At 49.6% G+C, this 25,209-nt stretch overlaps 2 protein-coding genes across 2 annotated transcripts in view; one reads left to right on the top strand and one right to left on the bottom strand.

The window, feature by feature from the left end:
• Positions 1-493: 493 nt before the first annotated feature.
• On the bottom strand, positions 494-9,933 carry Dusp15 (dual specificity phosphatase 15). The gene is made up of 7 exons (XM_047540665.1): positions 9,231-9,933; positions 8,523-8,556; positions 6,739-6,821; positions 4,136-4,185; positions 3,119-3,193; positions 1,831-2,002; positions 494-1,083 (listed from the first exon to the last, which is right to left on the bottom strand). The coding sequence occupies exons 1-7, from the start codon at positions 9,249-9,251 to the stop codon at positions 793-795; spliced, it is 726 nt and encodes a 241-aa protein (XP_047396621.1). The 5' UTR covers positions 9,252-9,933; the 3' UTR covers positions 494-792.
• Positions 9,934-15,709: 5,776 nt separating this feature from the next.
• Ttll9 (tubulin tyrosine ligase like 9) overlaps positions 15,710-25,209 on the top strand; it is a 45,836-nt gene continuing 36,336 nt past the window's right edge. The window contains exons 1-3 of the mRNA XM_047540869.1: positions 15,710-15,850; positions 18,975-19,018; positions 22,208-22,300. Of these exons, the coding sequence (XP_047396825.1) occupies positions 15,836-15,850; positions 18,975-19,018; positions 22,208-22,300 (152 nt within the window). The 5' untranslated portion in view covers positions 15,710-15,835. The remainder of the gene's footprint in view (positions 15,851-18,974; positions 19,019-22,207; positions 22,301-25,209) is intronic.

Here is a 25,209-nt window from a genome sequence, read left to right as displayed (position 1 = left end):
TATTTAAAGACAGGGTTTCACTGAGTTGCTTAGGGCCTCAACTATTACTGAGGCTGGCTTTGAACTTGAGATCCTACTGCATCGACATCCCTACTGCTTGACATTTCTGAGCCTCATGTCTTCCCCTAGGATAAAGTGAACTTAAGCAGTTAGAGGTCAGGTGTTGGGGAGACACCACTGGACCTTAGCGGCCAGTGTCTGTATAGAGAAGAGGAGGGGGGCTTTGAGAGATGGAAGGCATTTCTAAGAGAAGGAGGCACCTAAGGGCCTCTCAGGAGATCAGGGCTCTGGAAGGGATGGGGAGCTGGGTTAGAGAAGCTAGTGGTCCCAGAATTCGGCTCTGCAGACAGCAGCTGGGGGAGGGGTAGGCTGCTGCAGCCCCTAGAGGCTGCACACTCCCTCCTATCCCTGTTTCAGACACCTGGGTCCGGCCTTCCTTGAATGACGACAGGCACTGGGTCAGGCAGCTTTCGTGTCTCTTTAATATCCCTCCAGGCCCGTCCACCCCTACCCTACCCATTTCCCCCTCCCGCCGCCTCTACGGGTGGAAGCCGGGGCCCCTTTCCCAGCCCAGGGACTAAGGCACCAGGTGGCTGCAGCTGGCCGGCCCGGACACAGACGCACAGAGGGAGGACACACTCGCGGACGCAGACAAGCAAGGTGGGCATGGGGGGCAGGGATCTGGCCTCCGCGGGGCGCCCACAGCCTCTGGGCCCGACCTGGCTGTGGGGCCCAGACAGCCCCCGAAGGGGCGGAGCGGGAGGCAGAGGGGAGCCACTCGGGGCGGGGTCCTCACTTGCTGCTCTTGCGGGACAGACACCGGGGGAGGCAAGAGAAAGTCTGCTTGACGCGCGCCAGCAGCGGCAGCGACCGGTGGGCGTCCCGCGCCGTGCGCGGCACCAGGCGCTGCAGCGTCCCCTCCGAGGCTGCCGAGTGCGGCGCGGCCGAGGCGGCAGAGGCGGCAGAGGCGGCCGAGGTCGCAGAGCCCTGGCGGCAGCGCTTGCACAGCGGCAGCAGCGCGCGCATGTCCTCCTCGTCGCGGAACGGGCTCTCCCCGAAGCGCTCCTCCAGCTGCCGGCGAAGCTGGGTGGGCGCGTGCGGGGTCAGGGTCTGTCCGGTCCGACCTCCAGCCCCGCCCCGCCCGAGCATCCGCCCGGTCTCCCTTCTCCGAGTTGCTAAGGCGTCACCGAGAGTCCCTCTCTCTCTGCAACCCCCATTTTCCAGATTTGCTAGGTGACCCCCCACCTACACAGTGGGGACCGCAATAACCACTCCCTCCTGGCCTCTGACCACATCCGTGGTCTCAACTCCGCTCACGCGGGGCTTCTTTATAGCACAGACTTGTAGATGAGCCTCTGGGGACCCTCCTGTCGCCCTGCTGGGAACCTTCAGGCAGTCACCAGCTCCCTCCTCTCTCACCCTTCGTTCCAGGGTGACCTCAATTCCTGATATTCCGGGAGGGATAAGGGCCTCAGAAAGACCCAGGGATGGCGTGGGACGTGGATAGCTTCCCCGCAAGGGGTTAAACCCTCAAAACCTTAGGTGGCAGGCAGATAGAAGGGGCAGCGGGGCATGCTGGGACACCTGACCAAACTGAAGGGCTCACAAGACTGGTCCGAAGGCAGCCAAATTCTAAGTTTAAAAAGCAAACAACCAAAAAATCCACCTGGCTGTTAAAACAAACTAAACTCAGGAATTGGATTAGGTCAAGACCCCAGAAAAATCTGCCAGATCTGAAGCATGGGCTGCATTCTTTCCAATCCTGTGCTGGGTTCAGTGGGAAGAAGGGTCCCCAGATCCCCAGCCCAGCCAGCTCCTGCCAGCCCCTACCTTCCGGGAAGTTCCCCAGCCAAACTCTTCCAGCTGCTGCCTGAAGCCTGGGTTGGGGTTGGCGATGGGCCGGGTGGCCTTGATGGCTTCAAGCACTTCCCTCCAGCCCAGCCCTGTCACCGTCATCACGTAAGCTGTCACGATGGTGGTGCTGCGCGAGATGCCTGCAAAGCTGGGGTCCCCAGCAACCCCCAGGCTCCAGGTAAGGTCTGGGGCACCCCACCCGCTTCAGCACCCCCGCCCTCGCCTCCTGAGCTCCAACCACAAGGAACTGGCCAGGATCTTTCTTCCTAGCTCCGGGACTTTGCCCATGAGATTCCCTCTGCCTGGCATTCTCTCTCCCACATCAAAGGCCTGGGTGAAACCTCATCCATTCATTCAAAAAACATTTCCTCATCATCTTTTTCTTTCTCCGGTCCTGGGGATACAGGGAGGGGAGTAAAATTGCAATGGTCTCTGCTACCCTGGGTTTGGGGAGCACACAGGACCCAGAGGAATGATTGGGGGGGGGACCTGTGTTGAAGGTGAGTCTGGGGCCTAGGAGTTCCATGGAGGAGGGGGTGTTGATCTAGTGGAGGATGATGGGGAGGGCTAGGGAAGAGGTTTCAGAGGTCCCGAAGGGTAGGTAAGGGTTAGTCAGCCATGTTCCAGGCAGTGTATACAAAGACCAGAAGGTGGAGGGCTGCTGGATTGGAAACGGGCAGTCTTGTGTGACTGGAACTGGGGGAAGGAGGGAGAGAGATGGGAGGCAAGGCTCGAGAGAGCTGGTCTCGTGGCTGAGGCTCCGGCAGTGCCAACCAGGCTCAGCTGGCACTGCCAGAGCCCCAGCCAGGCACAGGACAGGTGCTTGGTGAGGAGTTAGGGAATGAATGACCTAAACTGGGCTTGGGATACCTGAGTAGATCAAAAATCTCTTCTCCTAGCCTGGGGCTCCCCACTGCCCAGCACCCTCACCTCGCAGGCCTGGAAGGGAGGAGAAGGGAACCGAAGGGATGGACTGCCAAAACGCTGTGTGACCCCAGCCCAGTGCCTGCCCCTCTCTGGGCCACCTCTCTCTCTCAACAGCCCCGTCAGCTCAATAACCTTTCCCCATTTTACAGATGACAAAACTGAATCTCGGGGAGAAACTACTGCTGGGCTATGACCACACAGCTGGTGAGGAACTTGAGCCGTGGGTGGCTTCTCTGGATGAATGGTGGACTGTCAGCATTGTGGTCGGGGGCGAGCTCCCTTCCTGCGGCACGGGTGTGTGCTGGGGACGGAGGATGCCACTGCCGCCCCAACTCACCAGTGCACGAGGCAGTTCCCCCCGTCCAGGCGGCAGCAGTGGATGAAGTTGATACATTCTTTGAAGTGCTTTTTGCTGGAGAAGAAAGCAATGAGAGGGAGGACGGGCCGGGTCTCCCGCGAGTCCTTTCCTCCCTATTTATGGGACTAGCAAGGGACCCAGAGCTGGGTCCTGGGTGGGCCAGCGTGTGCAGTGGACAGGTGCCCGTGTGCGAGGCAGTCCTGGTGCAGGCCAGGCAGGGAGGCGGCCCCGCCATCCCGCAGACCCCTCCCAGTGGGTCCTGAGGATTCGTTTTCACTGCCTTTCAAGGAACCGGGGAGGAGGCGGCGGCCCCGGGGTTCCACTGTGAAAGACCCCGAGGAGTGGCACCCCGGGGTCGCCTCCTGCCCATTTCCTTGAAAGACCAAACATAGGCACATCTAAACAATGGTGGTCAGCAATGGGCCGGGAGCAGGATTCCCCAAGGGGCAGGAGTTTGACCTGGGTCTGTCCCAAGCTGAAGGGCACGGATACTAATAACCCCAACAAAAACTTCTGTCTTCCCGAGCTCCCACTACACAATAGGTCCTGTCCTAGATCCTTCACGCATGCCATCTGACCTTCGAAAGCCTCCTTGACTCTGGTCACAGCCCTGTTTTACAGATGAGGCTCAGAGATGGCAAGTGATTTGTCCAAGGTCACTCAGCAGTAAATGGCAACGACTGGCTGGGACCCAGATGTCTTCTGAACTCCAAGACCAGGGACAGGCCGAGCCTGACCTTTTGGATCTGCTGGTGCACCTGATCTTTAGAGGCAGGACACTTTCTCCATTTCATAGCTGAGGAGACTGAGGCTCAGGAGTGAGAGTCGGGGTGGGGACATATCACAAGGGCATGGATGGGACAGTCAAACCTGGGTCTGGGTGCCTGTGACAGCTACCTAGCATGAGTGTTCTCTGTCCTCCCTCGGACCCCTCCCTCTCCCCAACTGCCAGAGGCAGCTGTCTGTCCTGCTGTTGGTGCATCCAGGGGAACTTACATGGGTACCTCAGGGGTGTCAGCCACTGGGATGCGAAGGTAGGTGATATCCTGCAAAGAAAAACACACCTGTAATCCCAGCGCCTCTGAAGCCTGAGGCATAGAAACACAAGTTTGAGGCCAGCCTGGGGGATTTAGCAGGGCCTCTTAATATATTTTTTTTTACAAAGGACTGGGGATGTAGCTTATTAGTACAGTCCCCCCAGGCTCAATCTCCAGTACTACATAAACACATAAAAACCCACACTCAGGGAGTGGGGGGCCTTGCCTGCATTCTCCCCTTCCCTGGGCCTGAGCTGCCCAAGTGCTCTGTGACCCCAGCTGAGTTCCTGCCCCTCTCTGGGCCACTGTTCTCTCTCTGTTCAAAGAAAGTAGATGACGTTTCGGTGAGCCTCCCAGCTCTGTCTGTGATTCCAGAACTCTCTGAGCAGACAATGTCCTAACTTCATAGGTGACTTGGACATGAAGACTTGATAAGTAGGACTTAGCAACCTTTTATCTAACAGCCTGGGAAAGATTTCTTAAAGTCACTCCCCTGCAAGTGGAGATTGCAAAATTACATAGTAAAAAGGGCAAAGCAGATTTGATTATCTTGAAAAGAAGTAAAAATTATGAAACCAAGTTTACATAATAGTCAAGGAAAAAGCTGTAGGTAATTTTTCCAACACATTTGCTGTGACACCCTTCATTTCACGCTTATTAATTTCCACAATTTTGTCAAGATTATTTCTGCCTTACATCCTGAGGACCTCATTGCTTTTCTTGAGGACCTCCTTTAGTACTTTGATGTGTAAACGACCCTCCACTAGGTCCTCATTTGTCCAAGGCTTTGTGTGAGGTCCTGGCCCTTCTCTAGGCTCACATCCCCCAAGGTCATGAAACCCTGCATCTTTTGCAAGGTTTGCAGTTTCACTTTGCAACGCATTTGGCCTTGGGTTTGCATGGTATTATCAAACTCTGCTAAATTCACTGATGGCTGGGAAGGCAGAGAGGCTAGTGGGAGGAGGGAGGGCCGCTGGGGCACAGACTCATTTTTGTAAGCAGTCACCTCGTAAGTAAATATATTAATAACCTGACCCCCCTCCCTATGCAATCTATTTAGACTGCATATTCCAAATACTCTCAAACGAGGCTGCTTCCATAAAGCAAAATCACACTCCCAATGGCCTGGAAATTTCTTCTTTGACGCTGAAAGTCATAGGTTATTGGAGGTTGCCCTTAGAGACTATCCAATCTAACACATGAAAAATGAGGTCCAGGGCTGGGGTGTAGGTCGGAGGGAGGGCACTTACGTAGTACGTCTGGAGCTTGACCCCCATAACCTCAAAAAAACCACCCCAAAATTGAATAGACTGAGGCCCAGAGAGGGAAGGACCCTACCCCATGTAGCACATTAGATTTTTTATTTTTGGAACTAGAGATGGAATCTGGGGGTGTTTTACCACTGAGTCCCCATCCCCCTTTTTAAAATGTTTTATTTTGAGACAGGGTCTTGCTGAGTTGCTTAGGGCCTGGCTAAGTTGCTGCGGCTGGCTTTGAACTTATGATCCTCCTGCCTCAGACTTCAGAGCTGCTGGGATAACAGGTGTGTGCCACTGTGTCTGGCAACATGAACTCTTAACAGATGAGGAGGAGTCTCTGTTTATGTGATAAGAATATTTTGAACTTTGCTATTGTATCAGTTTTCATTTGTTGAGCATCTATTATGTGGCTCTCAGCAACTCAGTGAGGTACTGTTACAAAAATTCCATTTCCTATGTCAGGTAACTGAGGCTCAGAGGTGGGAAGTCTTGTGCCCAAGGTCAGCAAGACAATTAATGGTGAAGATGAGAACCCAGGTCTCCTAACTGCAGAACCTGAGGTCTGAACTGCCTGCTTCCCTCCTCAGTCCGCACACCCTCACCCCCTCTCCCAGGGTTTGATAGCAATGCCCATAGGGACCCCACTTTGCAGTGTTGGAAGCAGCTTCATCATTCTGCCGCCCCTTTGTATCCTCACAACAGCCCCCGGAGACAGTCAGGGTTGGGGATCAAAGGCCTGGAGAGGTGAAGCCACAGTCCAAGGTCACTTAGCAAGACACAGCCCAGAATCACCAATTTGGAGTCATTCACTCAGTGAGGGGATGGGAAGATCTTGTCCCCTTCTCCCGCCTGTACTGGGGAATGAATACTGGGCTCTTTACCACTGAGCTGCATCCCAAGCCCCAGGTCTTGCTAAGTTGCTGAGGCTGGCCTCAAACTTGCAATATCCCTGCCTCAGTCTCCTGAGTAGCTGATATTGCAGGCATGCGCCACTGCTCCTGGCTCTGTGAGGGCCTTTTTAAGCATCAGGGTGAAACTTCTTGGGCCAGATGGCCTGTGCGCAAATCCCAGCTGGTAAGCTTCCTGGATGTGTGACCTTAAGTAAGTTAATTTACCTCTCTGAGCCTTAGTTGCCAAATAGGGATGATAATATAAACCAATTCAATGGTGAAAAAGGAAAAGCCTGTGTCAAGCAGACAAGACAGGACCTGGCATTTAGTAGGTAGCTGATCCGTGGGTGCTATGGGGATCTAGAGCCCATCCTCCCGCCTCTGCACAGCCCTGGGATGGGGGTTCAGAATACCTGCAGAAGAGGCTGGGGTGACTCATGAATAGAGATGATGTGTGTGATTTTATTCCGGCCCAGCTGATCCGGGTCTTTGGCATCTGAAAGAAACAGGTGCTTTGAGCCAAGCTGGCAGGTGTGACTTCTTGGCAGGTGTGACTTACTGATGGTTAAGTACCCCTCTCCCTCTCACCCCTTCACTTCAGCTGGGCCCTTCCTCCCCTGGCTGCGGCTCCTTTCCCAGCTCCTGCTCTGGGCACAACAGGTCCTGAACACCCTGAAGCTCAGTCTGGCCTCCGGGGCACCCAGGAGCCACGACCCAGCCTCTCCCTGGCCTTGCTCATGCTGTTCTTTCCATCCCAAACACCCTTGGCCAGCACATTCTTTGACCCAGTCGCTCTACCTCTAGGAATTTGTGGACAGAAGCGTTTGTACACACAGAAAACTCTTGTGTGGCAGACGGTGTTCTCTGCGGCAGGATTTATATCAGAAATAGTTAAACAATTACAACAACCTAATGTCCATCAGAAAGGACTGGGTAAATAATGGCATGCTCATATTTTGGAACACTGTGCAGACATTAAGATGATCTCTGCTGATGTGCAAGAATGCACACAATAGATATTAAGTGGGAACTACAGAGTCCAGAACAGTGTGCAGGATAGGTTTCCATTTTGTTTGAAATATTATATCTTTATCTTTATCTAATATAATATTATATAAATATTGTATCTTATCTACAAAGACATATGAAAAACTACTCAGGGGTATGTCCCACAATAGCCTTTTCTAGGGACTGGATATGTAGCCTGTGCAGACCTTCTATAATCAGCCCCCTATAAAGCCACGTCCTCACTCAACAGTCATTTGGGGAGTGCATACGATGTGTAGCTGTTTGGGGCTAGGGGTCAGCTCCATGAACTATCCTCATGGGACCCACATACTTAAAGAGGATTCAGACCTTAATGTAGTCAAATACAGAGATCAGCGTGGCAGGAGCTCCTGGGTTCCCAGGAAAGAAGGGTCCAGGGCTTATGAGGATGGAGCCCCTGAGCCCCTCCCTCTCAGACACTGTAGACTGAAGTGACTTCCACTTTGAATCCCCCAAGCCCTGGGCCGCCTGCCTTAGCCTGTTTCCTGCCTCACTAAGATCTCTGTTTAGATTTGCTTCCCTGCTGCCACCTGGAAGCCCTTGAGGAGAGGGAGGGGGGTGGCACTGCCTCTTGGTCCCCATCCCCCACTGAAAGTTGGGAAATGTTGGCTGAAAGAGCAGGGAAGGCAGAAGCTTGCGGGCTGGCCCCCGGGTCTGTGCTTACAGGAGGACTTGAGACCTCTCCTCTGGAGAGACGGGGATGGGCAAGAGGGCCTTGATTTCCAGGTGGAAACACATCCTCAAGCAGATCTCAACTCAGAACCACAGGGCCAGCCGGCCCTTAAGAGGCTGGCGGGCCTTGTGCCAAGGAGGCAGCAGAGGCACAGAGCAGACTTGCCACATGGTCCCCAGCTCAGACCATGAACCCTGGCACTGCCCTTGGGTCTTGCGGTGAAATAAGGGTGGAGGTTAGCATGGGGGAAAGATGTCAGCATCAGACGCCAGAGCTCCCTGGCTGCCCCTTCACCCTCAACCCGAGTACCCCTTATCCTCCAGGAGTCCTCTCCTCCCTCCCAGCCTGGTGTGGCTTCCCCGCCTCCGGCCCCATTCCCGAGAGTGTCTCAGGTGCGTGGGCCAGAGCATGAACAGTGGACACAGGCTTGGGACAGGCAGAGTGCCATGGTCTTGGGACAGAGTGGGTAGTGCTCACCAATGAAGTTTCCGAGGTAGAGTCCAGGAAGTACCTAGAGGACGAAGAGGCGGGGTCAGCAGGGCCGGGCTGTACCCCCTTCCCACCTTCATGACTGGGGGAGACACAGCCTCTCTCTTTCCCATGAGGGGACCTGAGGGAGCAACTGCCTCCTTTTCTCAAGGCTTGGGCCCTCTGTGAGAGAGTCTGAGGCTCTGGGGAGGGTGGACAGCAGGCCTGCGAGTTAACCAAGGGAGGGTCGGGCTGGGGACCAGTGAGAGCAAGGAGGAGGGAGGCTTAGGGGAGAGAGGTCCCTGGGGAGTGTGGAGGGGGACAAAGAGGAGTGGGCTGGGAGGGGGGACTCAGGCTGCGCAGGTGGAGGGCCATGCAGGCGCAGGTGGGGAGGGACAGAAAAACAGTGCCAGAGTCCAAGGGGTCAGAGGCAGGAGACAGACACAGCAAGACAGAGGAAGGGACTCCCAGAGCGAGCCACAGAACGACAGGGTAAGAGACAGACACACAGAGGACAGACAGACACAGACGCACAGGCAGAGGCAGAGGCGAGAACACCGTGGTCTCAGACTCTCAGGGACACAGAGGTGTGGACACACAGGGCTCCGAGAGGGACCAGAAGGTCAGAGGCGGGCACACCGACCTAGTCGCAGCCGGTGGCCTGCCGGAAGGGCTGGAGACAGCCAGGTGAGGGATGCGCGGCCGCCGCCCCCCTACCTTGGTCATGCCATTCCCCATGATCCTGGGGGCGGGGGGCCGGGCGCACCCCCAGCTCGCCGCCCGGAAAGCGCTCGGGTCACAGCTGCCCTGATGGCCCAGGCCCGGGGCCTGCAGCCTGACGGGGAACCGGGGGCCTGGCGTCCGCGGCCCTACCCAGCCTGGTCCAGCCGCAGCCGCCACCGCCCGCCGACCCCCGGCCCTGGAGGGAAATGATGGAGCCGCCGCCGCCGCCGCCGCCGCCGCCACCGCCGCAGGCTCCTCCTACCCCCTCGGTCATGTGGGGCCCCCCCGTGGGTCGTGGCGGGGGCCGGACAAAGCCCCAGTGTGCTGGGCCCACGGCCCGCGGGACAACGGCAGCTTGTTGCGGCCGCGTGGGGCGCCACACCGGGTGGGGGCGGGGCGCTCCCCCCACCCTGGCACTGACAGGCGCGGGCGACAGGGGCATGTCGCAGAGAGCCCCCCGCGGCCGGATCCCTCGAGAGCCATTCCCGCTCTGGCCCGACCTCCCCGCGCCCCGGTGCAGAGCGTCCCGCTTCTCCGCCTGGGTTTTCTAGTGAAGCTAGGAAACGTAATGCCGGCTGGACTTTGATCCCCAAGGGCTCCCCGCTCTTCAGTTTCTATCTGCAACAAGAAAAGTGGGTAATTTCCTTCCGCTACATCACCCATCCATGCAGCCATCCAGCTAGCCTTCTTCCGCTTTCCCTCTTCGTTCATCCACGTTCCCACCCTCCTATTCACCCATTCGCCCTTTTGCATATGTGCCCATCCTCCCATCCATCCATCCTTCCTTCCTTCCATCCACCCATCCACCCATCCATCCCTTCTCCCATCCATCCATCCATCCATCCATCCATCCATCCTCCCATTCCTCCTTTCATCCACTCTGACCCCCTATGAAGATGGTACCATCTGGGCAGGCTCTGCTGAGACCAGGCATAACTGCTGTTTACCTAAGAAATCAGAGGTAAAATTGGGGGGGGGGGATATGTGGGAGGATTCCAGTCACCTGGGTCCTGGGTTAGCAAACTTCAATGGAATCTAGTTAGAGGCAGAAGTCCTGGAAGACCAAGGTCCAAGACCCTGTTCACCTCTAACTTATGAATGAGTGACCCTGGGAATACCCCCATGGGGTCCCAGCTAACTCTGTCTGTATGTCTCCGTCCAAGCATATCAAATAATTGAGACTAGACATTGCTTATGGGACTGAAGTAGAAGCAGCTGAACCAGCCTTATTCTTCCAGTGATTGCCTTGTCTCTCATCTGTAGTAGTAGGTGACTGTGGGGCAGTGTCAGCACAGAGCAGGACAGAGAGATGACATAGTCCACCTGAGATGCAGTGACTGGAGAAAAAACTTTTCTTCCTGTTTTCTTCCTTTCTCAAGTTCACAGCACACATCAGACAGCCTGTCTCAGTTCTCTCTGTGCTCAGGTTTCTCATACAAACCAAATAATTCCGCAAGTGCTTACTGAGTACTGACTATACACTAGGTGCTAGGTACCACCCATCTGTGGACCAGGTGGAGGGGGTTCCTGTCTTCACTAGCTGACAGTGTCGACCAGCACTGCCCAAGAGCAGCAGGATGCCAGCCACATGTGCCATTTACAAACTTCTAGTAGCCACATTAAAAAAAGTGGAAGCAAATTGATGGTTAATAACACACTATATCTACAATATCATAATTGCAGCACCTAGTGTGTAGGATTATTGATGTATTTTATATCATTTTTATTGGATTGTCTCCAAAGTCCCGTATGTGTTTTACACATGGAGTTCATCTCAATGCAGACAAACCACCTGTCAGACGTTTAACAGTCACGTGTGGCTGGAAGCACATAGCGAACATCTCAGATCTAGGAGAGAAGGCAAATAAAATCAGCAAATGACCAAATAAAGCATTTACAAAAGGTGGCAGTTTTCTGTGCAAGAGACAAAGGGGAGGGAGGGAGAACTTCTCTGAATGGGCGACATGAGAGCTGGGGTATAAGGATGCACTATTGCAAGAGTGGAGAGAGTATTTCCAACAGAGGGACAGCTCTGCAGAGGACCCATGGTGAGAAGAATGTGGCCTTTGTCAAGAGCCAGAGCAGCGGAAGCCAAGGGAGGTGGTAAGAGGTGGGGCTCAAGAGCGGAGTGGGGGCCGAGCACGCGGGACCATCTATGACCACGACTTCGCGTTCTCTGCCGTATGACAGGAAGCCATGGGACACTTTACCCCAGGAGGCCATGTCATCTGGTTTGAATTTTAAGTCCATCTCTTTATTCCCTTACTAACACTTCCCTTTGGGAAGTTGGTGAGAAGCCTGCTGCAGCAACCCAGGCAAGAGATGGTGGTACCCTGGCACAGAGTGGACAAAGACGCTGGGAAAAAAGGGGTGGACACTCAGCATAGATGATGATTTGGGCAGACAGATGTCAGGGGAGGGAAGGAATTGGAGGATGGCTTCTAGGCTCCCTGCCATGACCATCGCCGTCTGTGCCACAGAAAGGAAAGCCGGGGTGTTCACCAGTTCAATGCACGCTTGTTCGGTGTCCAACTATGTTTGGAAAATTGTTCCCAAGATGCGCTGATATTGAGTTTCCCAGAATGCCTCACCCCAACTGGAATGAAGAGATGCTGACAGCTGTGGGGTGTGGCATATGCCTGTAATCCCAGCTACTTGGGAGGCTGAGGCAGGAGGATCACACATTCAAGGCCAGTCTAGGCCACTTAATGAGAATTTGTTTCAAATAAAAGATTTTAAAAGGGCTGGCGTTGCACTTAGAGGTAGAGCATTTTCCTTTGGCATGTGCGAGGCCCTGGGTTCAATCCCCAGTTCTTGGAGGCAGGCAGAGAGGAAGGAGGGAGAGAGGGAGGGTGTGAAATGCTGTTGGTAAAGGATCCTGAAGACTAGGCCTCCATCACAGTCCTGGCTTTAGCAGCTCTGTGAACCTAGGCAGGTGAGTGTCCCTGGGTCTGTGTTGTCATCCATATAGGGTCAATTATAATAGTCCTGTGTAGCCTCACTTGATCATTAGGGGGAATGATCTAGTCACATGCATGAAAGAACTGTCAGGTTCAAAGCCTTGAGGAAAGGAGAGATATCATTATTGGACTTAACAATCGATTAGCTATGTATTGTTCAGCCTTGGAAAGTGTTCATTATTGCAAGGTCCAATTTTTCTTAAAAATTGATCATTTTACAAAACCAATTACATGAAGATGTTAAAATGCAGGTCTCACCCTCTCATTCCCTGGCTTAAAACCCTTCAGTGGTTCACTGTGGTAGGCAAAATAATGGTCCTCCAAGGACGTCCATACTTCAGGCCCAGCAAACACTGAATATGTTATGCTACATGGGGAGGGGGGACTAATATTGTGAAAGGAATTATGGGTTTTTTTTTCCTTCCTGCAGATGGAATTCAAGTTGCTAATCAGCTGATCTTGAGATGGGGAGATAACCTGGATTCATCACAAGGGTCCTTCCAGGTGAAACAGGGAGCAAGAGAGTGAGGATCAGAAGGAGGCATGACAAAAGCAGAGGCCGGGCGGGCCCTGTGACTTCTGGTTTGGAAGATGGAAGGGAGTCACCCGCCAAGGAATGCAGATGGAAACTGCGAGGCAACAGATTCTCTTTTAGAGCTTCCAGAAGGAACCCTGCCCTGCTAGCTCGGTGAGACCCGTGTCAGATCCCTAACCTCCAGCATCGGGAGATAAATACATTTGGGTGATTTCAAGTCACTAATTTTGCGATAATGACAAGCAGCAATTGGAAACTTGTGTGTTCACCAATGCTCTTAGTAAAAAGTCCAGCCTGCTCAGCACAGCCTCCTGGGATTTGTCTTCCGCCACCAGGACCTTCAGCAAGTTGCTTGGCTTCTCTGGGCCTCAGTTTCATCATCAATAAATAGGAGAGGAGGAGGAAAAAAACTCTGTGGATCTGTAAATGTGATTAAATGAGAGGACATATTTAAAGTAGCTAGGTAAATTAGAAAACCTGGGCTCTATTCCCCTCACCAGGGCTCTGTTTCCAAATCTGTAAAAAAGAAACCAACAGAAGTGTTTCAGTTTAACGGCCTCCTCTCTCCCCTCCTTGACACTCTTGCCTGGTACTGATCTGCATTGGCTTCCTGCGACATACTTCGCACTCTGAGTTAGCACGTACTGTTCCCCCTGCCTGCAATACTCTTCCCATTCCCTTTCTCAGGCTAACTCTCATTTCCTCTTGAAGTCTTTACTGATCCCATTTCGACTTGTTTAGACCCCACTGTTATGCATTCCCCAAACATCCTGAACTCCTCCACCATAGTATTACTATAAATTGAGTGTTTTTCATTTGGGGAAAAAAAAAATCTAAAATCCAGCTAAGGAACTACTTGACCTAATTGCTTCAACTGCGTTGTTTAAATAGAACATTCCAAATAAATGAGAAGTAGGTGAAGTCCTCTTTCCTCTCCCTACTTCCTTTACTCTTTCCCCAGAGACAACAATTCTCATGAACTTGATGTGTATCTTTTGAAACAAGTTTTTTATTTTAAAGAAAATTTTTAAAATAATTTTTAAGATGTTGATGGACCTTTATTTGATTCATTTATTTATATGTGGTGCTGAGAATTGAATCCAGTGCCTCATACATTAGGCAAGCTCTCTACCACGGAGCTACTATCCCAACCCTTGTGACACGTTTTTAAGCTTTTAATACCTATGCACCCATAAGAATATGAAACATGTTTTCATATGTATGTTTATAATTAACACAAATTATAATGTTTTAAAATGTACCATTCTATAACTTTCATTCACTGAACAATAGGTTTGGGGACTATTTCCATGTTGATGGACATCTGAATCATTTTAATCACTGTATAGTATTTTATTATTAGAATATACCCCCATCTTCTTCATCTACTATTCTCCCAGTGGACATTTAGATTGTTTCTAATAGTTTCCACTATTATAAAGAATGTTGCAAAGGAGATTCTTGTTCCTTGAGTTTTGTAGTTCTTTAGGTAGGACACACACACATACATACATACATATATACATACACATTTTGTAAGCTTTTGTGTGTCTTTTTTACTTAGCATAATGCTGTTGAGGTTCATTCATGTATGACATTAATAGTTCAAATATCATTGTGTATCAATGCTTTATTCTTCTTTATGGCTGAATAGTGTTCTATTGTATGTATGTACTGCAGCTTAGACATTTGTGATTCTTCCACTTTAGCACTATTAATAATACTGCTATGAACATATGTGTATAAAAGTGTGAATACCTATTTTCAATTCTTTGGGATCTGTACCTCAGGTTTCTTGTGCTTTTGTTTCATAGTTTGTAATTATTCGTTGAGTTAATGTGTTTTATTTATTCATTCACTAACCAGTATTGGCCATGTGCCCAGCATCTGGCTTCGCACTAAGCTCTGGGAATGTGGTTGCAAATAAATAAAACTCATTTTTTTTCTTTCTTGGTGCTCACGTGAGGGAGATTTTGAGGACTCAAAGGAATCTGCCTAGAGAAGTGGGTGGTCAGAGAAGCCTTTCCCTAGATAAAATGCAAGCTGAGATCTGGGCAGAGGGGATGAAAAGAGCCACCACAAAGGGAACCCCAAGATTAACAGAGGTATGTGTGTATACAGGAGTGTGGGGAGGGGACACAAGGGTCAAACAATAACCGAAAGAAGACTGGACACTGGAATGGGAAGAGCAGCGGCAAACAGTGGGACAGATGAGGCTGCCAAGTACTCAGACCCCAGACCAGTAAAAGCCCTTTGGATTGTGGGGCACAGAGGCAGGAGGCGGAGGCAGGAGGATCGCGAGTTCAAAGCCAACCTCAGCAACTTAGCGAGGCCCTGAGCAACTCAATGAGACCATGTCTCTAAATAAAATACAAAAAAGGGCTGGGGATGTGACTCAGTGTCCCTGGTTAAGCACCTCTGGGTTCAATCCCCAGTACAAACAAAACAAAACAAAAAACAAAAACTTGCCGATCAAGGTGAGGAATCTTACAGGTGATGGGGAGCCAGGGAAGGTTATACACAAGCAGCGGAGAGACATGATTGAATTTGTGTCTTCCAGTGCTTTTTGACCAAAAAGCCTGAGAATGAATGAATTGGGATGGATTGGGCTAGACGGACAGGTTAATTGATCAGGAGGCTGCTATCGAGGGAAGCTCTGGCATAAGAGATGCTACTTAAGAATTAGAAAGTGACTGAAAGAGAGCAGAGGGGACTGGTCATGTTACCACTGACCAGGTGTCTTAGTGGTCAGTTGAATAAAGAAAGAGTACCATGGCCTTTACCAAAAAGGGACAGCTTTTCAGAAGCAGCGCTTTTAGATCAAAGGAAGCAGTGCTGGAGGCGGCGCAGGGCAGTAAGTGCCCGGGGCGGGCAGCCAGCCTCTGGTCAGTGTGCCCAGGTCGCGGAAAGGTGGGGCAAGTCGAGGGACCTGGGCAGCCGGACGCCCAGCAAGCTGCGGGGTCTCGCACCCCACCGCGAGGCGCGCCCTTGGCTCGTCCAATCAGAGCGGCGGATCCGGGCGCCCCTTCGTCACCTTGGCAACGGGACGCACAGCCTCTCGCCCGAGCAGTGGCGGCTTGGATCTGGCCCTGGGGAACTGCGTCATGTCGCGACCGAAGGTAGGAATGGCACCGAGCCAGAGGCTTCGTCGTCCTCCGAGAGAGGGAGGGAAGTCACTGGGGCTCAGAACCCCGGCGGGTCCTCGCAGAGGGGTGCCTGCCCCGGAGGAAAGCGACCCGCTGGGACCCAAGACTGCCAGCCGTGACCGCGTGGGCGGGGAAGTTACAGGACGGGTTTCTACGCTGTACTCACAAAATTGCTGTTTAGGAGGCTGAGGCAGGATGATCGCTCAAGGCCAGCCTCGGCAATACTCTTTAATGTCAATACTCAATACTCTTTAATGTCAGAGATTAAAACATCTTTTTTTTTCCTTCTCTATCTTTTCTTTCCTCCCTCCCTCCCTCCTTCCTTCCTTCCTTCCTTCCTTCCTTCCTTCCTTCCTTCCTTCCTTCCTTCCTTTCTCTTTCTTTCTTTCTTTCTTTCTTTCTTTCTTTCTTTCTTTCTTTCTTTCTTTCTTTCTTTCTTTCTTTCTTTCTTTCTCTGTCTCTCTCTCTCTCTCTGTCTCTCTCTCTCTCTCTCTCTCTCTTTTTCTGGCACTGGGGATGGAACTTAGGGGCACTCTACCACTGATCTATATTCTCAGTCCTTTTTATTTTATAAGACAGGGTCTCAGCCTGGGAATATCTAGCTCAGTGGTGCAGTGCCTAGTTGCCTAGCATGCATGAAGTCCTGGGTTGGCTCCCCAGTAAAACACACACACACACACACACACACACACACACACACCACACACAAGGCTGGTCTCAAACATGGGATCCTCCTGCCTCCCCAGTCGCTGGGATTACAGGAATGTGCCACTGAGTCCTAATCAAACATCACTTTTTAAAAGCATTATTCTAAAAACAGAAAGAAACATCTACTGCACTAGTCCCTACCCATATCAGCCTGTCTGCTTCCTTTGAAAGGAGAGACAAAGGGCAGATCTCCAGGGGATAGAGACACTCAACAGTCCACACCTTGCATGTCAGGGTGTGGGGGACCCAGGCTGGATGAGAGAAAAACACTGCAGACTGCATCTTGGTGACGGTGTGCATTTTGTTGTCAGAGAGGCAATTTCACCTATATATTGATTGATATAGGACTGTGCATTCTTTCAAATGACCCAAAGAATTGAGAATAAAAACTTATTAAGAGAGAAGGACAGAATAAATTGTGTGTACCTTGCACAAAATGTGCAAGACTTCTATACTACAAACTACACTGAGAAAAAAATAAAGAAGATTTAAATTAATGGAGAGAAAGAGAGGACTTTTTTTTTTTTTTAATGAATTGGAGGAGTGCTTTATGATGCCACTTCTTCCCAAATAATCTTAGAGTCAATGTGATCCTCGTCAAAATCCCAGGATGTCTTTTAGTAGAAATCAGCAAGTTGATTCTAAACATTTGTATTGATGGGGTTGGGAGTGTAGCTCAGTGGTAGAGCACATGCGTAGCCATGCTTAGCTGGATTCAATTTCCAGCACCAAAAATAAATGAATAAATAAAATATAATTTATATGGAAGTGCAAATGGCATCTCATTGCAAAGACAATGTTGACAAACAAAGCCGGAGGACTTAACATTCCTGATTTCAAGATTTACTAAAAAACTACAATAATTAAGAAAATGTGATAGCGGCATAAGGATAGACAAATAAATAAAGCCAAATATAGTCTGAATTTTGACAAACATGCCAATGTAATTTGGTAAGGTAAGGAAAAAATTTGCAATCAAAGACTAGAGCAACTGGATAAACCCATGAACAGTGGAATTGAAAACAGAGGATTAAAGGCATAAGTTCCAAAAATATATAGGATGGGCCACCCAGTGCTGGGCAAGTAGGAAGGGCTTGGATGGAAGGAGGATACAATGTTATTTCCTTTTGTGGGGAATTAACTTCTGCTATCTTCATAAAGCACTATTCTGCATCCTCTTCCGTGGGCTCTTTGAGGTTATGATGGTGTGGGAGATGGCCCCCAAGGTTATTATACAAGGTGCCATGTGTAATTCCCTCCCCTTGAGTGTGGGTGAACTTGTTGGCATAGCTATTGCCATGATTACATTATGTTATATAAAACCATCATAGTTGACTTGGAGGGGAGGGAGTTGGGTCCAAGGGACATGCTCAGGGTATCCTGGAGGAAAAAACACCCATGTTGTGAACTGCCTGCCTATGGAGCCACTTTGCAAAGAACAACAGGCAGTCAGCTAGTAAGTAAACAGGAACCTCCATCCTACAACCCCAAGCAACCAAACGCTGCCAATATGTGAATGAGCTTGAAGAGGCCTCCAGCCCAGATGAGAACCATGACTCCAGCCACCACCTTGAACGTAGCCTTGTGAGACCAGGGCAGACATGCCTGCTGAGCTGTGCACATACTCCCAACCCACAGAAACTAGGAAATAATGAATGCGCATTATTTTAAGCCACTCAATTTATGGCAATTTGTTACACAGCAGCAGAAAACGAATGCAGACAACAGCTCTGTCCCAACTTTAAAGGTCAGCTGCACAGGACCAATTTCGGTTTCTCTTTCATGTATGCCTTCAGGATTAGTTTTACCAGGGGAACAAGCTGTTTTGGATATGGTTGAAGCTGAAAAACACCCCCCCCACACACACATACACACATTGGGGATTTGAAAGGTCTATTTTAGGTGAAAGGAATTAACATTTGCTGAGTCTGACACAGCCCTTTCCTGGATTCTAGGTCCAATCAAATACTCAAAGTTTATTTTTTTTATTTTTTAGAGTTGGATATCAAACTCAGTGTTCCACACATGCTTAGCAGGCACCCTACTACTGAGATATAACCCCAAATTGGGATAGACTCAGATCCTCCTCACAGAGCCTGATAAACTGAGCTCTCAAAACTGGGGTTCAGAGTTGAACTTTTGCAGCATCAAAAATCAGGCATGCACTCTACCAGTGTTGCTTATGGAACTAGCCTCCAGTGCAGAGGGATAGAAGGTAAATTCTGCACTGATTTTCTTGGCACATGATGGTGAATGAGAACCTGACCAGGTTGGAACTTGTGTCTCAGGACCTAGGCATTGCTGAGCACGATGGTTTCTGCAGTAAGTGAGCTGGGAAGGCAGGTGGATATGCAAAATCAGTTACATCATTTTCCTTCTCTCCTTACAGAATCAAAATTACAAGGGCCATGGATTGTCAAAAGGAAAAGAGCGGTGAGTGGTCCCTCTGGATCTAATCAACAGAACTAATTTCCTTCCATTCCTTCTTCCTTCCTCTTTCCCTTCCCTCGCCCCTTCCCTTCTGTTTTGCTGGCTATAGAATTCTAGGCTGACTTTTTTCTTTATACACTTGAAAGATGATGCTCCCTTGTCTTCAGATCCACGTTATTTCTGGGAAGTCAGAAGTCAGTCTGGTTGTCTCCCTACCTCCACCCCTGGCAGTAACCCTTCCTGGTCTCCAGCAACTTGACTGTGCTTTACCTTGGCGTGGTGTTTGTTGTGATTATCTTGCCTCAAGTTAATTGAGCTTCTTGGATTTGTGGGTTGATAATGGAATTTGGGGAAATTTTCAGTCATCCTTTTCCCTTCCCCATCTCTTCCTGGGACTCCAATTACACGTATGTTAGACTGCTTGATGTTTACCCCATGAGTCACTGAGGTTTTGTTTATTTAAACATTTTTCTTTCTAATTCAATTGACCTGTCCAAAAATTCACTACCCTTTCTTATGCAATGCGTAAGTTCCTGTTAAGCCCACCCAGGGCCTCGAGCATGCTAGGCAAGTGTTCCTCCACTGCCCTCACCATGAACCCCTTCTACTGAATTTTTTATTTTAGTATTCCATTCTAGAATTTCCATTTGATTCTCCTTTAGATTTTTCATTTATTTTCTGCAACAACTCATCTATTTATGTGTAATATCCACTTTTTTTTCTATAATTCCTTTAACATTTCTATTTCTAGAACTTTTCATCTAATAAGTTCAGTAACTAAATCATTTATTAATTTATGTCAATCATCCCTTTTTCCTCTTCATTCTGCATTAAATTTTCTGATATGTAAAAATCAATCCTAAAATATATATAAATCCTGAAAAAAGCCAGGAGAGAAAAAAGAAAACAGTAAAAAAAAGTTGCTCATACTGAAGGAACTTTGTATATGGTATGAGTTTAGTAACTTAAAAAATATATGTGTGGGGCTGGGGAGATAGCTCAGCCGGTAGAGTGCTTGCCTTGTAAGCACAAGGCCCTGGGTTCGATCCCCAGCACCCAAAAAAAAAAAAAATATATATATATATATATATATGTGTGTGTGTGTGTGTGTGTGTGTATATATATTTATTTAAATATAAAGAGAGAGAGACACACACACAGACATTGGATGATTGGGTGATTGGTTTTCCAAGTAGGCAGACTTTTCCTTCTGATGAGCAGTTCAGGTCGGGGCTGATTATTCTGACCTCTAAAGCTGAGTCAAGCCTGGGTTGGGCCGTGACTTCATATAGATGGAATTCACTCCTATCTGACATCCTCACCGCCATTTTGAGCTTGTCAGGGTTCGAGGAGGGAACAGGTTGGGCTGCATTTTCAATGATTTTGTTGGTGTTCACCTTTGGACTTTTATGTATTGTTAATTATTCCCATGTATTCCTAAATTCTGATTGCTGGTTTTTTGTTTGTTTGTTTTGCCGTGCAGGGGGTCAAATCCCGCCCTCTTACATTCTTAGGCGAGTGCTCTACCTCAAGGCCCATCCTCTGCCCCTGGTTGCAGTTTTCTTTGTCTGATTTTCATTTATTTTTATATTTATTTATTTATTTGTTTATTTATTTATGGTGCCAGGGATTGAACTCAGGAGCGCTTAACCACTGAACCACATCCCCAGCCCTTTTTTTAAAATATATTTTATTTAGAGACAGGGTCTCACTGAGTTGGTCAGGGCCTTGCTAAGTTGCGGAGTCTGGGTTTGAACTTGCAATCCTCCTGCCTCAGCCTCCGGGGTCGCTGGCATTAGAGGCGTGCGCCGCCACACCTGGCTTCTTGGTCTGATTTTGATAGCAGGTAAACATTAAATTCACAAAATGAATTTGGAAGCTCTCCCTCCTCTTCCCTTTTCTGGAAGAGACTATGGAACTGGGGTTAATACTTCTTTAAACGTTTGGGGGAATTCTCCAGTGTAACCATCTGGTCCCGAAGATGTCTTTTTTGGGAGTTTTAAAGTTATGTATGGGATTTCCTCCGTAGTTACAGCACTATCTAAACGACCCGTTTCACGTAAGGGGTGCTGTGGAGCTGAGTGCTCTCCAAGGCCCACCGCGTAGGTGCACAGGAGTGTTGGCTTGCTCCTAACTGCGGTTCTCACACGTGGGTAATTGTGTGTGTGTGTGTGTCTCTCTCTCTCTCTCTCTCTCTTTTTCTTTGTCAGTCTTGCTGACAAATAGCTTTGTCGGTTTTATTGATCTTTTCCAAGAATGAGCCTTTTCTTTTATTGATTTTTTTCTGTTTTGAATTTTATTGATTTCCGACTCTCCACCAGGCCTCCTTTGACATCACCCCAGGGTGACAGAGACAGCTGGTCACCGTGGGGTGGGAGAGGAGGTCCAGGCTCTCCACAGGGTCTCCCAGGCAGGGGGGAAGCCCAGCCTTGTCGCGGGCCTTGGGTGACACCACCCCAGCAGGGGCTTCCCTTCTCGACTCCCCTTGGGCCTTGGCTGGCCTGAGTGGGTGCGGGCCCCGGATGCTGCTGGAGTGAGCAGTTATTGCCGTCCTGCCTCCCGCGAGGTTGCTCTATTAGTCCTGTGGCTAGAGAGAGCAGGCTTCTGCTAGAGCTGCCTTTAAGTCTGTGCCCACTGGCATTTCTGGGTGGCCTTTGGCTGGCTTTTTGATCTCCATGCCTGGGATGTAGAGGCCAAAAGAAAACCCAGGGGATTCACCACCATGTCCTTCCTTTGGTCTTGAGGCCCCAAACCACTCTGCCGTCTTCTCTTTCAGTTTTCCTACGTTTCATAAGAGTGCATTGGGTTTTAGTTGTATTAGTAGGAGGGACAGGGCAAGATCACCTCGCCTCCATCTTCCCAGGTGAGTGCCAGGAAAGGGAATCTGCAAACACTTCGCACATGAGATGAGAATCGGTCATGGTGCATATAAAGCGACCAGCACGTGTCCGGCACAGAGTGGGCCCTGGATGAGATGCTTGCCTTTTATCAGTGATTCAGAGTTTCAGTAATTCTCATTCTGATTATTTCAAGCGTTGTCACACTAGGATGCTAACTTCTGAAATTCGGGCATTTCGTTTTGGCATTTCTAGGTGTGACATTTGATCTTTCTTCCGCTCCCTTTTTCCTAGCCCTGGGTCATCCTAGGAAAGTAATGGATTCCGGCCAGTGTTCTGTTGCCTTGTCTTGCAGAGAACAGAGAGCGCTAATCCGGTTCAAGACTACTCTTATGAACACTCTGATGGACGTCCTGCGCCACAGGCCCGGATGGGTGGAAGTGAAAGAGTAAGAGCCCACCTACCTCTCCTCCCACCCCTTGTCCCTTTTTCTTACAGATCCCTGCCTCCTAGTTCTCTTGAGTAGCCAGCAGGACTTGCCCCAAAGTAGCTGTGACATTATTTAGCACCCACAATGTGGTGGTCAAATCATGCACACTGTCTCTGTCTAATTTAGGCCTTATAACCATCCCATCAGGTATGATAATGTTCAGAGGTATTAAGTCAATTGCTTAAGGTCACACAGCAGGTGGGTGCCCAGTTCAGTTTGACTGATGCTGGCGGTACCCTGTGGCTCTCTGGAGAAACAGGGAGTGCTGTCAGCATAGACCTGCTGGCTTGAATCCTCCGGGAGGGGCCCAGGTCAAGGACTAACCTTCCCTGGTCATTTACTAGTTCTGTGACCTAGAACAAGTGACTTGACCTGTAAGCCTACATTTCCGCTTTAAAAGTATTATTTTTTTTGTAGTTGTAGATGGACAGCATGCCTTTATTTTGTTTGTTTATTTTTGTATGCTGTGCTGAGGATGGAACCCAGTGCCTCACACATGCAAGGCAACCGCTCAGCCACCGAGCTACAGCCCCAGCCCCATACATTTCTGTTTTTATGCTGAGCTCTGGAGCTGCCAACTGAGTAGAATAAATATACAACATCTGGCTATGTGAGTGAGACCCAAAGAGGCTCTGAGGGCTAGAAGCTCATCTGTCTGCACCCCACCCCGCAAATGAGGTCCATAAACAGGAAATTCAGAGATGGTGAGGAGGCAGGATAGACATATGGGACCTAGCTAGTACCATCTTTTTAGTTTGCTTTGCCTTGAGCAAGTCCCTCATCCTCATGGGGCCAAGTGGAGCTCCAGCCCACCTTCACGCAGCAGGAGGCAGGAAGAGGCAAGGAAAGCATACCAGCCAGGCACAGTGGTGCACGCCTGTAACCCCAGCAACTCAGGAGGCCGAGGCAGGAGGATCACAAGTTGGAGGTCAGCCTCGGCAACTTCATAACACCCTCAGCAACTTAACAAGGCTTTGTCACAAATAAAAAATAAAAAGGGCTGGAATGTAGCTCAGTGGCTCAGTGGTAAAGTGCCCTTGGGTTCAATGCTCAGTACCAAAAAAAATGGCACGATCATTCCCTGGAAGGACACAAACCCAAAGTCCCTCACATCTTGCTTGGCAGAACATAGCCATGTGGCATACTTAGCTGCAAGGAAACCTGGAAAATGTACACTGCATTTCCCCAGATAAACTCTGAGAACTCTGTTACTGTAGGAAAAGGGGAGAGTGGCTATGAGGGGTAAGGGGCCACCAGCTGCCATGCTGAGCTGCTTAATAAATATTTGTTGCTTAACGATAGCTGGGCTGGGCGTGGTGGCACACACCGTAATCCCAGTGGCTTGGGAGGCTGGGGCAGGAGGATCGCGAGTTCAAGGCCAGCCTCAGCAACTTAGTAACTTAGTGAGATCCTAAGCAACTCAGCATAAACTCTAAATAAAATACAAAAAAGGGCTGGGGATGTGACTCAGTGGTTTAGACCTACTGGGTTCAATCCCAATACCAAAAAAAAAGAAAGAAAAAGAAAAAGAAAAATAGCTCTGCTAGATACTCTGGCACTTGGCATCCATGATCTCTTTTAGGCATTCCTCCAAATCTGGTAGGTGCTGTTATCATTCCCATTTTACCAATGAGAAACCTGGACCACAAAATAGCGAAAACGCCATGATGGAGAGGTTCCTCGGCTCTCAGGGCTTGCGCTAGGATTTGTGGCTGGTCTGCCTGTCTGCGGAGTCACAGGCTCTTCTCTGCCCTGCTCACTCCAGCAGCCTCTCAGGGATTGAAAGAACAAATGCATGACTGTGACGGATCCTGGTGCTGCAGTCAGCGGGGGAGACAGACTGTAAATCGTCCACAAGAAATTAGGAGTCAGCTGTCCGTGGCAAGCTGTGGTACGGGTAGTGAACACAGCAGAGCACTCTCCTTGGGACTTTGGGGACTGTCATGGCAAGGATAATGATGCTGATAACGGTGGCGACCGTGGATTTGCCCTCTTGCTAGTATCAGAATGAGGGCTTTTTTCCTCCTGGATCCAGGGGAACTGATATAATGAAAGATGAGTGGGGACCTAGGGAATGAGTCCCAGGGAAGGGAGGTGACTGGCAGGTGGCGGGGGGTATGGGAAAAGGCACTGTTCTCACCTGCCCCTCCTCAGCCTCTGCTCAGTGGTCACGTAGAAGAGAGTGTGAGGACTTTTCTGGCGCTGACAAGGTGGGAGTCACACCCTGAGGCTGACCCCAGATTGCCTCAAGAGTTCTCCAATCAGGAAGGTCCCACAGGCCCTGAAATCGGTTGTATCAGTACTTCATTTCTTTTTTCTTTGGTTCTGGGGATTGAACCCAGGGCCTCCCACATGCTAAGCACACATCCTACCACTGAGCTATATCCCCAGCTCCTTTCATTTGCTGTATAATATTCCATTGTATGGACACACCGTACTTTATCTCTTCTTTAGTGAATGGGCATTTGGGTTTTGTCCCACTTTTTGGCTAATAATACTGCTGTGAACATTCAGGTACAAACTTTGAGTGGACATGTTTTCATTTCTCTTGGGAAAAATTCCATCTAGAAATAGAATTGCTGGGTCCTGTGGTAACTCTACATTTAACTTTAAAAAAATATTATTTTAGTTGTTGATGGACCTTTATTTGATGCATGTGTTTATACATGGTGCTGAGAATCCAACCCAGTGCCTCACACGTAGTAGACAAGTGCTCTACCACTGAGCCACAGCCCAGCCCCTACATTAAACTTTTTGATGAACCACTAGACACTTCCAAATGGCTTCTCCCTTTTATATTTCCAACAGGACTGCATGAAAAGTCATTTTTTATGCATTCTCACTGATATTCAATATGGATATTTAAA

Source organism: Sciurus carolinensis, chromosome 2 (assembly GCF_902686445.1).
Source record: "Sciurus carolinensis chromosome 2, mSciCar1.2, whole genome shotgun sequence".
Classification (NCBI taxonomy): Eukaryota; Metazoa; Chordata; class Mammalia; order Rodentia; family Sciuridae; genus Sciurus; species Sciurus carolinensis.
The sequence above is the reverse complement of the archived record's forward strand: the minus strand, read 5'-3'. Positions and strand labels throughout refer to the sequence as shown.

Excerpts from the sequence above, each read along its gene's own strand:
- Dusp15 (XM_047540665.1), bottom strand. The coding sequence starts at position 9,251 with ATGGGGAATGGCATGACCAAG. Across the intron at positions 8,557-9,230 it reads TGGGGAATGGCATGACCAAG|GTACTTCCTGGACTCTACCT; the intron begins GTAGGGGGGCGG and ends TTCGTCCTCTAG. Across the intron at positions 3,194-4,135 it reads GACACCCCTGAGGTACCCAT|CAAAAAGCACTTCAAAGAAT; the intron begins GTAAGTTCCCCT and ends TTTCTTCTCCAG.